General features: G+C 54.8%; 1 protein-coding gene across 1 annotated transcript; it reads left to right on the top strand.

Annotated features, from left to right (window-relative positions):
* On the top strand, positions 1-12,713 carry Scarf2 (scavenger receptor class F, member 2; the record flags this gene model as incomplete). Its single annotated transcript, XM_013031508.1, has 11 exons — positions 1-92; positions 5,851-5,909; positions 5,994-6,095; positions 6,306-6,825; positions 6,947-7,165; positions 7,309-7,437; positions 7,946-8,049; positions 8,126-8,243; positions 8,405-8,520; positions 10,155-10,307; positions 11,034-12,713. Coding segments are annotated over 11 exons (2,478 nt in total), but the record flags the coding sequence as incomplete, so codon positions are not given.
* Positions 12,714-17,583: the final 4,870 nt, after the last annotated feature.

The following is a 17,583-nucleotide window of genomic DNA, read 5'->3' as shown; positions in this document are numbered from 1 at the left end:
CCACTGCTGGTGCTGCTGCTCTGGCTGCTGCCTGGCCCCGCGGAGCCCCAGGAGTTGAACCCGCGAGGCCGCAACGTGTGCCGCGCGTCCGGGTAGGACCTCAGCTCGCCTGGGGAGCAGAAGGAGGGAGACGCTCGGGACTAGGAGGGTGGCGGCGCTAGGCATTGGTGGTTGGTTGTGGGGCGCCTCGGATCTCCCTGTGTCACACGCGTGGGCCCCTTCGGTCACCCTCGCCCACACTGGCTTCATTCCAGACAGACCTGGGCCCTGCGCCACGACGGTGCATCCGAGGATACCCTGGACCAGAAGTCACCTGAGGGGATAACCAATGCCATAAACCCCACAAGGGAAGGGGGGGAGAGCTGTGTTGTGTTGTGAAGGCCGTAGAGGAGAGGGAGAGAAAAGGCATTCCAAGCAGAAGGAACAACATGTGTAAAAGCTCTGGGCACGAGTGGTTTGAGCCTGGAGTGGGGTAAGAGGAGAGGCGAAGGAGGAAGGATCCAGAAAAGTTTTGAGACAGGCCAAAGGAAGGACAGTTTGTTTGTAGGAAGAACGGGTAAGGGTGGGAGGATGGTTGGGGAGGGGGGGGCGGGGGAGAGTGATCATCGAAGAGTCGGAGCTCAGAGTGGATCGGAAATGGAAGCCAAGAAGACAGTGATGGGCCCGGGGGCCCCGAGGTTGTGGGGACTCGTGGCGACTCCCGGGGTGGCGACAGGAGATGTGTGGAGGGGCGTCAGAGGTGGGTTGCTGCGAGGCGCCCACTGGGGAAGCCGGTGTGGGACAGGCCCAGTCAGAGGACAGCGGGCTGGAGTGCTTTTCGTGGTGAGCAAAGCCAAAGGCAGGACGCCAGAAGTGGGCAGTGGAGTGTGAGGCCAGGGCGAGGGCATGGGCTTCTGCACCGGGACGAGGAGGCGAGTTGGTGGATGTTGAGGGGTGCCGCACCCGCGGGCAGCTGGAGAGGCAACGGTGGGACTCTGGGCTGGATCCCCTCCGGGCGCTCTGGATGGAAGGGCGGGGAAAGGCCGAGATCCGGTCCAGCGGCTGGGGGTGTGGGGATGGAAATCAAGGTAGACAAGGGGCTACTCGGGGGGCCGCGCGGGGTTTCCAAACTGGGGTCCGGAGGCGCACAGGCCCCTCCCCCTGCGAGCCCCGCCTCCGAGGCGGGGGCCGGCCTGGCTCGCCATCTGCTTCGCATCGACGCCGCCGCCACCGCCTCCCAGGCCTCCCCAGCCCCAGGAATGCAGCGGCGGCGGTGGCGGGCGGGGCCGAGCCTGGAGAGGGGGAGGGCGCGATGGTCGCCTGGCTCTGACTACGCGCCCAGGCCTCGTCCCGCGACGGGGCCCCGTCCGGGGATGGGGATCTGGTAGCGGGATGGAACTGCTGGGAGCTGGAGCGTGGGATCCCTTAAAACCCCCGGTCCCCTTGCCAGAAGACCTCCCCAAGACGCCAGGCTGTGTCTGTAGCCAAGAGCCTGGGTTTGCATTCACATCCTGGTGCTAGTTCTTCCCAGCTGTGTGGACCTGGGCAAGTCCTTCAGTTTTCTGGGCTTTGCTCCACATCTGTAAAATGGGGTCGGTGATGGAGCATTACTTCATGGAGGAGTTTGGAGGGGAGGAGTTTCTGTGGTTTTGTGGGGGAAGGGGAGGGCTCCAAGCAAGGACAGTCACTTTGGACACTGCCTACCTGGATTCTGGACCCTCCCTTTTGTTATTGTGGCCAGAGAGAAGGGCCTGCACTCAGCCAACAAAATGCTGTGCTCCTACTGGGTGAGGAGCCTGTGTTACTGAAGACCCAGCAGCAGATACCAAACCCCTGTGCCAGGGACAGAGGAGACCGCCAGCTCAGGAAGCAAAAGTGTCTAGACATCTAAGAAGGCCTGGGAGAGAGTTGTTGAGTTTGGGGTGCTACTTTCTATGTGATGATCTGGGGGAAATCCACTGAAAAGGTGGTGAGTACACAAATCCAGAGGCGAAAGACACCCTAGCGGTGTTCCAGACAAGGACCCAACACAGAGGCTTCTTGGAATCACAGGAGTCTTGGGGCTGCAGAGCCCAGGGAAATGATGAAAGAGAAATGGAAGCCACAGTTCACCCACTTTTCTGAAGACCTGGACTTCTTCTCTAAAGCCTGTGGTCAAATGAGGTTTGCAGAAGCAAGTGGTTCTGACCAGGCTTGGCTTCTAGGTGGCAGGCACTTTGGTGGCAGAAGGGCAGAAGCTGGGGTCAGCCAGAAGACAGACACTATGAAAATAGGAGGTGGGTCTTTGGAAGCTGGGATAGGGCAAGGGACAATCAGTTCCCCCCACCAGATGTGGCTGGGAAGAGAAAGCAGGTGTTTCTCAGTGGCTCTAGTGAGGATAGAGAGGAGTCAGGGGTGTCCTAGAATCTTGGCCTCCCAACCTGGAAGGACCAGTGTGACTTGAGGTAGAAAAGACTTGGAATATAGAGGAGGTCACTCTTGAGACACTCTTGAGTTCTCCCTGTGGTGACATTGTCCAGTAGACAGTTGGATTTGCGAGTCTGGAATTGAGGAGGTCTCCCATGTATTGTTGCTTAATGTGACCTGGAAAATTCCTTGAAGAAGGTAAAGGTAGGTGGAAATGAGGACAGGAGAGATGGGAAGTTTGGGACAGAACCAGATAAGGGGGGTCCTGGGGCAGGAAGAGTCAAATAGATGAGTTCTCTAGTGGCTGCATGGCTAGTAGAAAAACCTCCCTGGCTGATTTGGGAGCAATTCAGGCTATGTGCAGATGCAGTGAGCTACATCTCAGATGAAATCACAGCACATTTGCATCATGACAGGAACAGTGGTCTCTAAAGAGGCAACCCACAGCCTGCCATTCTTGTTGCTGTGGTCTGGTTCCCTGAGTCTCACCAACTAGAAAGCAAGCTGGAAATGTGCCCTGTACCAGCTGTCTTCTCTACCTCATCTTCCTAAGATCTTTGACCAGTTAACCTACCAGCCCAGCCTAGCCTTACTGTCAGTCTTTCCGAGGAAACTCTTGTGTTTGGTGAACCCAAATAGGCTCTCTCTGTTAGTAGTGTCAGCTCTGCTGTGTGAGGCCTAGATGCCAGCCATGCTGAGAATGACCAGCTGTACTCAGAGGCTTCCTCAAGCCTACTTGCAGAATCCCCAAGGTCTACATGGAACTAGAGAGCAGATAATCACATAAACTACCACAGCCATGGCAGAGCTCTTAGAAAATGCGAAACATTGCAGTTGGCTTCCTCCTAATCTTTCTGCCAAATCCATGAGCCATATTCTTATAGGTAAGGAACATACAGTTCAGAGAGGTTAAGCTCTTTGCTGAGGTCACATAACAAGCAGTAGACCTGGATATCAAACTCAGTTGGCTGTGGCCATAAAAGCGCAGGCTCCTGGTCACAGCACCCTGTATCAGGCTATCCAGAGAAAGGGGTAGTCAGTGCTTCTGGGTCAAACTTAGCAGGTCATCCGGCAGGGATTCTTAAAAGAGGAACAACTTTATATATATATATAAAAAAGAACAACTGTAGATCTCCATCTTGAGGCCAAGATCAGGCAGAAGTGACAGGGGGATGAGCTGGTAGGCTCTGTCTGCAAATGTGTTGTTCGAAGCCTCTGGGTCAGGATTGGGTAGGTGAGACAATAAAAGCAGGAAAATCCAGGCTTGTTGTTTTAGTCTATGATTTCCTCTGTGTGTGTGTGTGTGTACAGGGTTTTATTGATCCTGTTCACCAGGTCTCACCTTTGGCCTGGCAGAGAAGTAGCTCATTTGATGAGGAAGGGACTGTTCTTGGGCCTCGGAACCCTGACCAAGTTGGAGGCGTCTGAAGTCTGGGTGGCATGTATAGGACATGGTGAAGGTAGCTTCGGTTTTTCCCTTCAGCCCTTCCTACCCCACCAGCTCTCCAGGCCCTCTCCCATCACATCCTGGTACTAGATTTCTCTGAAGTGTAAATGGATGCTATGTTCTTGTAGGACTGAGGCAAAATTTTGTGTCTGATGGGATTGTAGGAACCAGCAGCCTCACTGGCTGTCCTTTTTCAGCCTCTACCCTCTAAAAAACATGGGCAGTTCCATGACATCCACAGTCTCCAGGTATCTCTCTAACCACTATGGGTTTTCACCTGGCATCTGGTGTGGTTTTAGAAGCCATGACACTCTGAAATACTATAGTTAGACATTACCTTCTAGGCCAGGTGTTGGTGGCTCATGCCTGTAATCCTAGCTACTCAAGAGGTTGAGACCTGAAATCAGAGTTTGAAGCCAGCCAAGATAAGCAAGTCTATGAAACCTATCTTCTGTCAATCCCTCACCCCCCAAAAGAAAGCCATAATTGGATTGGTAGCTCAAGTGGTAAAGTGCTAGCCTTGAGGAAGAAAAAAAAAAAAGCTCAGAGACAGCACCAAAGCCCTGAGTTCAAGCCCCAGGACTGGCACAAGAAAAAATATAATAGAGCTGGGCACCAGTGGCTTATACCTGTAATCCTAGCTACTCAGGAGTCTGAGATCTGAGGATCACGGTTCAAAGCCAGTCCAGGCAGGAAAGTTTGTGAGACCCTTATCTCCAATTAACCACCAGAAAACCTGAAGTGGTACTGTGGCTTAAGTGGTAGAGTGCTAGCCTTGAGCTGAAAAGCTGAGGGACAGCGCCCAGACCCAGAGTTTCAAGCTCCACAGCTGACAGAAAAAAGAAAAGAAAAGAAAAGAAATTACCTTCTAGGGGCTGAGTGTGTAGCTAATGGTGGAATGCTTGCTAGCATGTGTGAGGCCTAAGCTCCACTTCCACATGGCTAAAACAGAACAACCAAGATCTTCTACCAGAGTAATATAATACCAAGTCCTTCATAATAAAACAATAAAGGACTGGAAAGGTGGCTCAGTGGTAGAGCGCTTGCCTTGCATGCCAGAGGCCCTGGGTTCGATTCCTCAGCACCACATAAGCAAAAAGAAAAAAGCTGGAAGTGGCGCTGTGGCTCAAGTGGTAGAACGCTAGCCTTGAGCTGAAGAGCTGAGGGACAGTGCCCACGCCCAGAGTTCAGGCCCCACGACCAGACCGAGGGAGAAAAAAAAACAATAAATACAAGTAGATTCATCAATCTCCCTTTCCTCTACCTCAACTCCTACCCTGGCACCCCAGGCTCTGTTTTACTTATACCTTATGCTCATTGAGAACTCCCATGTTCCCTTGTGCCCCTCTTCCTAGCAGATAGATGACCCTTCCCCCTTCTGCCACCCCCCACGAGCCTCCCCTGAAAAAGAACTGTGTCCACAGCCCACTTTGCTTAGAGGCTGCCATCCACCCTGATGCTTAGCCCCACCTGGGCATCCATGTATGTCTATTGGTTCTGGTACCCTCCCAGTCATTTCACAAGGGAGTTACTAACATGCAATTGGCCAGGCCCAAGCCTTAAGAGATGACCTAGCCCCTGTAAGGGGTCCTGAGACTAGGATCTGCCCTCTAGCCACCCCTGCCCCCTTGTGCTGCACCTTCTGGAACTCAGGACTCCTTTTCTCAGCCTAGTGTCCCGCAGGAGGGCACAGGGGAGTTAGGTGGCATGGGAGAACTGGGGGAGTCCTTGTAGGTAGGTAGGACTGGAGATGAGCTGTTTGTGGTACTATTCCGTTTCTGCCCAGGGTCGACTTCCTGAGCACCAAAACTTGAGTCTTCCACATCTGTAATGGCGCCCAGCACACGTCAAGGCCATAACTACCTTTCTAAGGCAGTACCCAGGGAGGCCACGTAGGGACTGGCTGGGGGTGGGAGGAGGGTGGGGAGAGGGGAACCCCAGTGCAGATGAAGATTAGGGAAGCGGTTGTAGGGAGGAGGAAGTCAGGTCACACTCAGTCGTCCTTTTTCGGCTCACAGTCCCCAGGTGTTCACGTGCTGCGCTGGCTGGAGGCAGCAGGGGGACGAGTGTGGGATCGGTGAGTTCTTCATCCTGGGAACTGGGGGTGGAGGGCTCGAGGTGGGGGGAGCATGTGCCCACAAGCTCGGCCTGTGTCCCGCAGCGGTGTGCGAAGGCAACTCCACGTGCTCAGAGAACGAGGTGTGCGTGAGGCCGGGCGAGTGCCGCTGCCGCCACGGCTACTTCGGTGCCAACTGCGACACTAGTGAGTGCGGGGTGGGGAGGGCGCTGGGCGCCTGCGCGGCACGCTGGAGAGACGGGGCGGGGTCTAAGCGAGGTTCGGGGCGGGGCGAAGTCTGTCTCCGCTAAGGTGTAGAGTCTTGGCGTTGAGTCCCCCTGAAGTGACGGTGGGAGGATGCGGGCGGGGACGCCATCCACGCAGAAAGTGGAGGCTCCCACTCCCGCGTCTTTGCAGAATGCCCGCGCCAATTCTGGGGTCCTGACTGCAAGGAACGGTGTAGCTGCCACCCGAACGGGCAGTGTGAGGACGTGACGGGCCAGTGTACGTGCCACGCGCGGCGCTGGGGCGCGCGCTGCGAGCATGCGTGCCAGTGCCAGCATGGCACGTGCCACCCGCGGACCGGCGCGTGCCGCTGCGAGCCCGGCTGGTGGGGCCCGCAGTGCGCCAGCGCCTGCTACTGCAGCGCCACGTCGCGCTGCGACCCCCAGACCGGCGCCTGCCTGTGCCACGCGGGCTGGTGGGGCCGCAGCTGCAACAATCAGTGCGCCTGCAACTCCTCGCCCTGTGAGCAGCAGAGCGGCCGCTGCCAGTGCCGCGAGCGCACGTTTGGCGCTCGCTGCGATCGCTACTGCCAGTGCTTCCGCGGCCGCTGCAACCCCGTGGACGGCACGTGCGCCTGCGAGCCGGGCTACCGTGGCAAGTACTGTCGCGAGCCATGCCCCGCCGGCTTCTACGGCTTGGGCTGTCGCCGCCGGTAAGCGTGGGGAGGAGGGTCCCGCCTGCTAGGAAAGCCGAGGGGGAAAAGGGCGGGCCGCCGAGGAGGGGCGGGGACGAGAGGGGTTCCCGCTCCGCCCCACTTCCTGACCCCGCCCTAGGTGCGGCCAGTGTAAAGGCCAGCAACCGTGCACCGTCGCCGAGGGCCGCTGCCTGACCTGCGAGCCAGGCTGGAACGGAACCAAATGCGACCAGCCCTGCGCCACCGGCTTCTACGGGGAGGGCTGTGAACACCGCTGCCCGCCCTGTCGCGACGGGCATGCCTGCAACCACGTCACTGGCAAATGCACACGCTGCAACGCGGGCTGGATTGGCGACCGGTGAGCAGCCCGTGCCTCCCTCGACCCAGACCTGCAACCTCCCCGCATCAAGGCCTGCCTTGCCCCCGAAGGCCCTCTGCGGAGGACTCTCGGTTTGGGGTCCTTTTGCTTCTGTTTCTGCTGATGCCTCTTCTCGTTGCAAGGTGTGAGACCAAGTGCAGCAATGGCACTTATGGCGAGGACTGTGCGTTCGTGTGCGCGGACTGCGGCAGCGGCCACTGTGACTTCCAGTCAGGGCGCTGCCTTTGCAGCCCTGGTGTCCACGGGCCTCAGTGAGTGACCTCGGGATTCGTAGGGGTTAGAAAGTATGTGCCGGACACGGGGGGGCTCCAGCCAGACCTCAGGGACAGACAAGGTGGGACCCAGGCTGGACTCTCTGTCCTTAGCCCCTAACTCAACTAGAGAGTGGCAAAGAGTTTGGGGGTAGGTTTCCTGCCCTGATGTGGTACCAGGATGCTGTATAGAGAGTAGGGACTTCCATTTAGTCAGCAGTCTGCACTGGCAGCCCTTCTTCCAACCCACACAACAGTTAGCTCCAGAAAAAGATTCTGAGGCTGGGTGACCACCCCTCATCCTCCAGATCTGCTCCTACTGATGGCGCACACGATCACTTCCAAATTATTGATCATCCAGTGTGTGCCTGGCCGCAGGTAGGAGTGAGCTTCAATCCCTACATAATGGAACTGGATAGCCAGGCCTGGGCCTGCTAGCGGCTGGGGTAGGGAAGGGGAAGCATTTCGGTGGGCCTCCGTGGCTCTGTCTGACTTAGAACCCTTGCAGCTGTAACGTAACATGCCCGCCAGGGCTCCACGGCGTGGACTGCGCCCAGGCCTGTAGCTGCCACGAGGACTCATGTGACCCGGTCACTGGTGCCTGCCGCTTGGGTGAGTGCATGAGGGACATCGGGGGTTAGGGAACACGGGGGCTGTTGGTGCCCACACTTACCTGGTACACCCGCAGAAACCAATCAACGCAAAGGCGTGATGGGCGCGGGCGCGCTGCTCACCCTGCTCCTGGGCCTCCTGCTCTCGCTACTTGGCTGCTGCTGCGCCTGCCGCGGCAAGGACCCCGTGAGTCGGTGAGGCCCGCCCCCCACGCTCCACTTGGCTCAGGCCACACCCTCGCGCTTTCTGGGCCCAGACTCCGCCCTCCACTAGCTCAGCCCCATCCTTAAAGCGCCCGGGAAGATCGAGCCTCCCCTCCCAGCCCTGCCCCTTCGCTCAGGCCCTGCCCCCGCAGGGAGCTTTCGCTTGGAAGGAAGAAGGCTCCACAACGCCTGTGTGGTCGCTTCAGCCGCATCAGCATGAAGCTGCCCCGGATCCCACTCCGCAGGCAAAAGTTGCCCAAAGTCGTAGGTAAGGATGAGAGCTCGGAGTCTCAGGAGAAAACACCTCCCTGCGCAGGAGGCTCCTGGGAAATAGGTGTGAGGGGACTCCAGGGATAGGTAAAGTGGGGACCCTAAAGCGTTTTTTTAATGTTTTAAAAAGTGGTTTTCAATAAGAAAACATTGTTGGGGCTGGGAAGGTAGCTCAGTGGTAGATCGCTTGCCTTGCATGCATGAGGCTCTGGGTTCGATTCCCCAGCACCACATAAGCAAAAAGGAAGAAGCCGGAAGTGGCGCTGCTGCTCAAGTGGTAGAGCGCTAGCCTTGAGCTGAAGAGCTGAGGGACAGTGCCCAGGCCCAGAGTTCAGGCCCCACGACCGACCCCCCCCACCAAAAAAAAAGAAAAAGAAAAAAAATGCTATTGTAAAGGTGATGTACGGGGTTTTAATGTGGGTGAGCTTGGAGGAAGTGTGACCAAAGTGAAGGTGTGCCCCACTTGCTAGGGGCATGGCCAGAGAACCAGGCAGGAATCCTAGATGTCAGAGCAGATGTGTGTGTGAGGGGGAGGCATGGGGCGCTGTGAGTGGTTGCATTAGCCATGTGTGAATGACAGAACTGTCAGGCAACCCAGCTGAAGGATGGTACAATATATGCATCCTGATGAGGAGCTGCCAGGAATGCACAGGGATGTAGAAATGGGAACATTCTGTCCCAAGACCCACTCTCCTGCTTGGATTCCCACCAGTGCTCTGAGCCCTTCCAGGGAAGTGGCAAGCTGGTTCTTTGCCCTCCCCACCCCAAAGGCCTTCAGGCAGGTGTCTTGCTGCTCCTTTCTGTGCTGACACACAATGAGACGGACTCTCTGTTTTGCACTTGTTTCTGAAGATAGATTGGGGGGGGGCAGTTGTTCAGGCTATGGGAAGGTTAAGGAGACCGCTGAGGAAAAACTCTGGTTTACACAGCAGCATGACATCTATGGACACAGGTGCGGGGCTTGTAGACAGAGAAGGCCAACACACCTCTGACATTCATCAATGTGGGGTCTGCATCCTTGAAGGCTAAGCCTATGGGGTACAGGCAGCTGAGATGGGCTCAAAAGGGTATGCTTCAAGGCTCCCCAAGTTCCACAAAATTGACTCCAAAGCATAGCTTTGAAACCCTGGTGGTCCAATTCTTTACACCTGTCTTTTTGTATGTGTGTATTGGTACTAGGACTTGAGCACAGGGCCTGGCACTTGCTTCTATTTTTGTTTTCCCAAGGTTGGTACATCTCCATTTCCAATATTTAGCTGGTTCACTGGAGATAAGAGTCTCACAAACTTTTCTGTACAGGCTGGCTCTGAACCTTGATCCTATACCTCCTGAGTAGCTGGGATTATAGGCCTGTGCCAGCAGCACCCAGCTCCAGTTATTTCTTTCTAACCTTTATCCACACTTCAGCCCAACCTTTTCCAGCTCCCTGTCTGCACATACCTGTCTTCCATCATTACATACATTGTCCCTTTTTAAATTCTAGTTTGCTGCTATCCCTACCTGTTAAGTTTCTTGCCCTGTCTACAGTCTTACAGAAGAGCTGGTCTTTATCATTTCATTCACAATTGGCTAATGAGAGCACAGACTGGGGCAAGGCTGAGCCCCTGGCAACTCTGCCTCACTCCTTCCCAGTGGCTCATCATGACCTGGACAACACACTCAACTGCAGCTTCCTGGAACCACCCTCAGGACTGGAACAGCCTTCACCTTCATGGTCCTCCCGAGCCTCCTTCTCATCCTTCGACACCACAGATGAAGGCCCTGTGTACTGTGTCCCGCATGAGGGTGAGTATGGTCTTGTTTGCGCATCCTTCCAGCACAGCGAAATGTTCCTAAGACCTCTGCTAAACAGGATTGCAGACAGGGAGCAAGGCCAAGGTCATGCTGGGAACTGGGGGTTGGCCAGAGCTCCAGCTGCAGTCAAGCCTCTGTACTATTCAGCAGCCGTCTGGGGTGGGGTCTGGGGAGATATGCAGGCCCTCTTGTCACTACACATAGACCAATTTCACCTCGAGGGGAAGCCAGACAGAAATTTCTGGACCTGGATAGAGAGTGGAAGGCAGATGGGAGTGGACCCGTTGGGTAAAGGGAGACACCTTTGCCAGCAGCCTCCAGCCTACTGACCTAAACACTGAATAGCTGGGAAGCTGGCCTCTCTTTTCTCTTGGCCATAGCAATGAGTGACCTTGGGCAGGTGCCTAATCTTTGAGCCATAGGAGCCTTCTTAGAAAAGAAGGAGGTAAATTTGATGATGGTGGCTCCTGAGGTTGGGGGGTCTGGTGGGCAACAGGCGCAAAGTCTGCTCAAATCTCGGCATCAGCCCAGAAAATGTGTCCATTTCTCCAGCAGTCAGTAGCACACCTTGTGGCTCTAAACTGTTTGTGGTTGGTGGTATGAGTATGCCAGGCTCACCTAAATGCCAGGGCGACATAGCGATAGCCCAGCTCTGGTTTGTGAAGAGGGAAAGGCACCTTTGGAGGTGGTGATCTGGATGCCTTCTTCCTTCCTTAGAGGCCGCAACGGAGAGCCGAGAACCAGAGGCCACAACCTTGCCTACTGACGCACCAGCGCCTTCCCCGGCGACCTTGACCACCCGGGCGTCCGCAGAGGAAGCAGCAGCGCCCCTCCCGGCGTCCTCTGACAGCGAGCGCTCAGCGTCCAGTGTGGAGGGGCCTGGCGGGGCGCTGTACGCACGCGTAGCCCGGCGCGAGGCCCGGCCGGTCCGGGCCCGAGGTGAGGCTGGGGGCCTGTCGCTTTCGCCATCGCCCGAGCGCAGGAAACCGCCGCCACCCGACCCTGCCACCAAGCCCAAAGTGTCCTGGATCCATGGCAAGCACGGAGCCGCCGCCGCGGCCCGCGCGCCCTCGCCGCCACCTCCGGGTCCTGAGGCTGCACCCAGTCCCAGCAAGAGGAAACGGACACCCAGCGACGCGTCGGCGCGGCCCCCGGGGCTGGCCGAGGAGCTACCAGGTCTGGCCGCGCCCTCACCGCCCCGGGCTCGAGCTCGGGGTCGCGGACCCGGTCTCCCAGAATCAACGGACGCCAGTGGTCCTCTGCGCAGCGCGCCCGAGGCCGCCTCCATGTTGGCGGCAGAGCTGCGCGGCAAGACTCGAAGTCTGGGTCGCACGGAGGGAGCGCTCGTAGCCCAGAGCCCCCGGGAGAAGCCGGCGCCGCCGCAGAAGGCCAAGCGGTCAGTGCCGCCCGCCTCGCCGGCCCGCGTGTCCCCTGCGACGGAGGTTGTAGAGCCAGACAAGGCGGGGTCTGGCACGCCGGCAAATGAAACCCCTCGGAAGAAGATTCCCATCCAGAAGCCGCCGCGCAAGAAGAGCAGGGAGGCGGCGGGAGAGCTGGTTAGGGTGGGCGCTCCCACTCTGTAGTAGGCGTTGGGCCCCATCGCGCCCACAGCTGCTTCCCCTGGCTTAGCACCATGCTTGCCACCCTGAGCTCCGCGTCCCCGTGTTTCCCACGCAGCCTGGGCATTGACAGCCTTTCATTGGCCCAACCCCCTCAGTGGCAGGGCGGGTGGCTGTGATTGATTGGCTCAGGCTCCAGCAGCTGCTTCTTGATTGGAGCAGTGCTCAGGGGCAGTCGTCCCCATCCTATTGGTCGAGGCCTGACAGGCGCTTAGCAGGCTACTCCCTTCCCATTGGCCAAATTATAGAGCTCTTCGAGCAACCCGTGTCTCATTGGCCAAAGTCAGGAGGGTTCAGCCTGGAGACCGCCTCCTACAGTAGGCCAAGCGGACTCTTGGCTAGGCTTATCATCTTATTGGCTGAGGCCCCGAAGCCCTTCTGCCCCGGCTGCCTTTCATAGGCCAGGGCCTGGTGCTTCTGGCTAGAGATTCCTTTCCTTGTAGGTAGCTAGAGGCTACCACTGACTGGGCTACAGGGTATCTGGTTGACCAGTCTGGGGAGGAGGGCTGGTCTCTGCTCCTTAGGGGACTTGGAGCCCTGTTGCCTGTGTCACGTCTTCCCTCTCCTGTGCCTGGTCCCTTGGCTGTCAAGCTGGTTTTGATAGCCTCCCACCATCCCACATGTCTTGGAAACCCCAGGAGTGATTCCAGTGGCCTGAGGAGATGTATTTATAGGCCCCCCAACAGGGCTGCTCCTGTCCCATCCCGGAGCCCCAGGATGGGCTCCTCTTAGCAGGGGCTCAGCCAAAGCTTTCTTAATAAAGTGCCTTTCGCCCCTTCCTGTGCTCTGATTGCTTACTTCCTGCAGACTTTGGCCAAGATATACCACTAAAAACTCTGCATGTGGCCTGAACTCATTACCAGGACCCTTTCCTCCAAATCCAGCCTTGGCACCCTAGTATGGATCTCCATGGCTCATATAGATAGTGAGCCATCCATCGTGTGTTTGTTTGCCAAGCTTATGAGGCTCTTGCCCAGGCCTGCCTTGTCCTGAACTGATTGCCTGGGAGGAAGGATGGATTATAACAGATGGAGGAAGCAAGGACCCTTGATTGGAAAGGACAGGTGATGGGGCTTGCTTCTGATCTGAACCTTTCTCATAAGCTGTCACTGTTAAACGTGAAGGTCAGAGCTGTTTGGGGTGGGCCAGAGGCCAGGGCCAAGGGGCCAGTGGGCCATGGCTGCAGCCTCAAGCTGGGCCTCATGTGGAATAAACAAGAAGGCCTGTTGCTGCAAGGGGTCCTGCTGTCCCTCTCAATGAGCTCCTTGTCCTCAGCCGGAAACTCCTTGGCTGCCCCTGCCTTCTGGAGAGATGGGAGGGGGTGGGGGAAGAGGGGAGCCAGCCTGGCCTAGAGCCACTCTCCATCCCTCCAATCCTCCACTTCACTACTCAGAGGCTTTGACCAGACCTTACTCTGGCCTGATCATCTCTGATCATTTGTCTCCTAGTCCCCATCTGTACCTTTCTGTTTCTAGCAGGTCTCTAAACTGCTTGGGAGAAGAGCTGTCTTATTGCTTCTTTCTTCCTTTCTAGCCTGCCTTCCCTCCTTCCTTCCTTCCTTCCTTCCTTCCTTTTTTCTTTCTTCTTTCCTTTCCTTTCCCTTTCTCTTTCCCTTTCCCATTCCTTTGTCTGAAACTCAGAGCTTCTCACTGTCTTGCTTACAGCTGGTGCTTTACCACTTGAATTATGCCTCTGGTCTAACATTTTTGCTGGTTAAGTGGAGATAGAATCTCATATGCTTTTCTGCCTAGGCTGGCTTCAACCCTTAATCCTCAGAATCTCAAACTTTTGAGTAGCTAGGATTGCAGGCATGAGCCACCAATGCCCAGCTCCTGGCAGCACTCTTGCCATTTAGTCAGATAGTTCATGAGGTTACATTGATCACTGATAGGCTCAGCCACCTTAGTGGAAGTAGCCTCCTATCATGAGGGGGTAGTGGGAGACACCGTGCATCTGAGCAGTCCTTGTGTCTGGCAGAGTCAGGTAGCACGTGTGGATCACAGGCTGCTTGTTTCTGGGTCACACAGCTTTTCTTGAGCTAGTGAGGCACATTCCCAGCAATGGCCCTATTGCTGTCTGGCTTCAAATCCATTCAGGCCCCAAGTCATGTGCTGCTTGGGTTAGGGACACAGGCACAAGGTTTGCCAGGATGGGAAGATGCTCAGCTGGACTCGGCAAGCTCAGGACAGAGACTGTGAGGGATGGGCAGCACAGTGGCTCAGGCTCTGCCCTTCCAAACTATGCCCCCCCTCCAAGAGCCATCATGTCACCCCATGCCTCTTTCTGACCCCAAACCCCTAGCTTGGGCTCTTCCACTCCCAAAGCTTGGAACAGCATGATTTGGGGAGTCCAGTTCTATTTCTCTCTCAAACCTGGAAGCCCCCCAAGCATTTGAGGTTCAGTCTTGAGGAGCTCCTCTGTGAGTACTTCCCAGAGCAGGGACTCCCCTCCAGCAGCTGCCTTCCCCTCAGGAGGGCCCCCTCCACCATAGTCTGCCCTCCCCAACCCACCCACATGCCCCACCCCCTTGGAACTAGAGCAATGCCAGCTCCCAGGGCAGGCGCCACAAAAGGGAACCGCGGCTGCTGGAACCTCCGTTGTCATGGGGACAGGACCACAGGACCCACATCTGGTAGCGATTGAGGAGGAAAAATTATGAGTCGTGGAAAACGCAAATATTTTTTTGTAGCACAGAGCACAAAGGAATGTGGGGACTGGAGAAGGTCCTGGGCCCAGTGTGGTTTCCAGCATGGATGGAGGCACACATCACACAGAGAGGCTGTGTTGCACAACACACACACACACACACACACACACACACACACACCATAATACATACACAGCCAAACCAGTAGTTGCTAACCCTGTAGACACACACACACACATTCACTATGGAAACATCAGCATGCTCAACCTGAAATACACATATTCATACATACAAACTATCAGAACCCCCAAAAGACAAAACAACATACATACAGTCACCATGGACCCCACCCCCACCCCACAACTGGACCCAAAGAAACAAAGAAGCACAACTCACTGAAACAGAAAAGCTACATACTACATTGTACAATTTATCCAGACAACACAGGAACACAAAGACAAATACATATTGAAGTACACATACCTCATCAGAACTGCTGAAAACCAGAAACAACACACAAATGGGAGACACACGATTCCCAGCAACACACACACACACACACACACACACACAATTCTTTCTTTTCATTTTCTTTTTTGTACCAGCATTGGGGCTTGAACTCACGGCCTGGGTACTGTTCCTTAGAATTTTGCTCAGGGGTAGTCCTCTATCACTTGAGACAGTTTTACTTCTGGTTATTTTGGTGGTTAATTGGAGATAACAGTCTCATGGGCTTTCCTGCCTGGGCTGGCTTTGAACTGTGAACCTTAACAACTCAGCCTCCTGAGTAGCACAATTCACTAATGCCTGGCTTATATACAATTCTTCACACACTGAAACCAGAGACAAGTCCTGGTCCCATTAGCACCAGACACAGAAACATGGAACAAACACATCAAACACACTCACCAAACACCTCACATAATATGCCATCACACACAAAACATCCACCTAGGGCTGGGAAGGTGGCTCAGTGGTAGAGTGCTTGCCTTGCATGCATAAGGCCCTGGATTCGGTTACTCAGCACCACATAAGCAGAAAAGGCCAGAAGTGGTGCTGTGGCTCAAGTGCTAGAGTGCTAGCCTTGAGCTGAATACCTTAGTGGCAGCACCCAAGCCCAGAGTTCAAGCCCCATGACTGATTAAAAAACAAACAAAAAGGGCTGGGATGTAGCTCAGTGGCAAAGCGCTTGCCTAGCAAGCGCAACGTCCTGGGTTCGATCCCCAGTACCAAAAAAGAAAAGACAAAAAAAAATACAGTTAAAAAAACCCAAACAACAAACAAACAAACAAACAAAAACATCCACTTACACATTCAGCAACACACCATCCTGCAAAATGAGTGTGTGCACACACAAAACCTGATGCACAATCACCAAGAGGCACACTCATCCCATAGACAAATAGAAATACAGACAGCCAGGCACTTGTGGCTCACACTTGTAATCCTAGCTACTCAGGAGGCTGAGATCTGAGGAATGAGGCTTGAAGCCAGCACTGGTGAGAAACTTGAGACTTTTTTTTTTTTTGGGTCCAGTTGTAGGGCCTGAACTCTGGGCCTGGGCGCTGTCCCTCAGCTCTTCAGCTCAAGGCTAGCGCTCTACCACTTGAGCCACAGCGCCACTTCCGGCTTTTTTCTTTTTGCTTATGTGGTGCTGAGGAATCGAACCCAGGGCCTCAGGCATGCAAGGCAAGTGCTCTACCACTGAGCCAACTTCCCAGCCCTTCATGAGACTTTTTATCTCCAAGTAACCAACAAAAAGTGGTAGAGCACCAGCCTTGAGAAAAAAGGCTAAGGGACAGCTACCAAGTCCAGAGTTGAAGCCCTTAGTACACACACACACACACACACACACACACACACACACACACACACACACACTCCTGAAACAAGTAGAGCACAGAGATGATCATTTCCTCTGAAACCCACTCATTGTAGCAGATCTCCACCCCCAACATAGGGAGACACATGATGGAGACGCATTCACAGTCCTCCAAGCCCACTGAGTGCTGAGATCCATCAAACCTTGGAGGTGGGGATGAGAGCCCCTGACTGAGAAATGACCAAACCTGAAGGACTCCCTTGTCTATATGAAGACTCACTCTGAACAAAATGTGTCTGGTGGATTTCCTGTGTCTGCCATGGCCCGCATCAGAGGCAACAAGGGGCCCTTCCTGTGAGACACTTCTTACTGTGTATTTCTCATTCTTGTTTATTTTGTTTTTAGGTAGCACCATGAAAATTTGATTTCGGTTCGTGTGTGTGTGTGTGTGTGTGTGTGTGTGTGTGTACTGAACTTAGGGTTTTTGGGCTCTCCCTTGGCCTTTTCACCCACAGCTGGCACTCTAACCATTTGAATCATGCTTCTACTCTAGCTTTTCAGCTTTTTTCAAATTGGTTAAGTGGAGATAGAGTCTTGCAGACTTTTCTGTCCAGGCTTTGAACAATGATGCTTAGTTTTGAGCCTCCTGAGTAGCTAGGATTATAGGTGGGAGCCATTGTTGGCAGTACTCGGGATCTCATGTTGCTAGGCGAGTGATCTAGCATTTGAGCCATGCCTCCAGTCACTTTTGCTTTTAATTTGTTTTCATATAGTTTTTCCTTTCTTTATTCTTTTATGCCAGCCCTGGGGCTTGAACTTAAGGCTGGAGTAATATCCCTGAGCATTTTTTGCTCAAGACTAGGACTCCACCACTTAAGCCACAGTTTTACTTCTGACTTTTTGGTGTTAAGTTGGATATAAGAATCTCATGGAGCCTGGTGCTAGTGGCTCACACCTGTAATCCTAGCTACTCAGGAGGCTGAGATTTGAGGATCACAGTTTAAAGGCAGCCCAGAGAGGAAAGTCGGTGAGACTCCTATCTCCAATTAGCCACCAGAAAATCAGAAGTGGAGCTATGGCTCAAAGTGGTAGAGTGTTAGCCTTGAGCATAAAGAAGTTCAGGGACAGTTCCCAGGCCCTGAATTCAAGCCCTATGACCTACAGAAGAAGAAGAAGAAG

The sequence above is a fragment of the Dipodomys ordii genome, unplaced genomic scaffold, assembly GCF_000151885.1.
Source record: "Dipodomys ordii isolate 6190 unplaced genomic scaffold, Dord_2.0 Scaffold141, whole genome shotgun sequence".
Classification (NCBI taxonomy): Eukaryota; Metazoa; Chordata; class Mammalia; order Rodentia; family Heteromyidae; genus Dipodomys; species Dipodomys ordii.
This window is presented reverse-complemented; position numbering and strand designations above follow the sequence as displayed.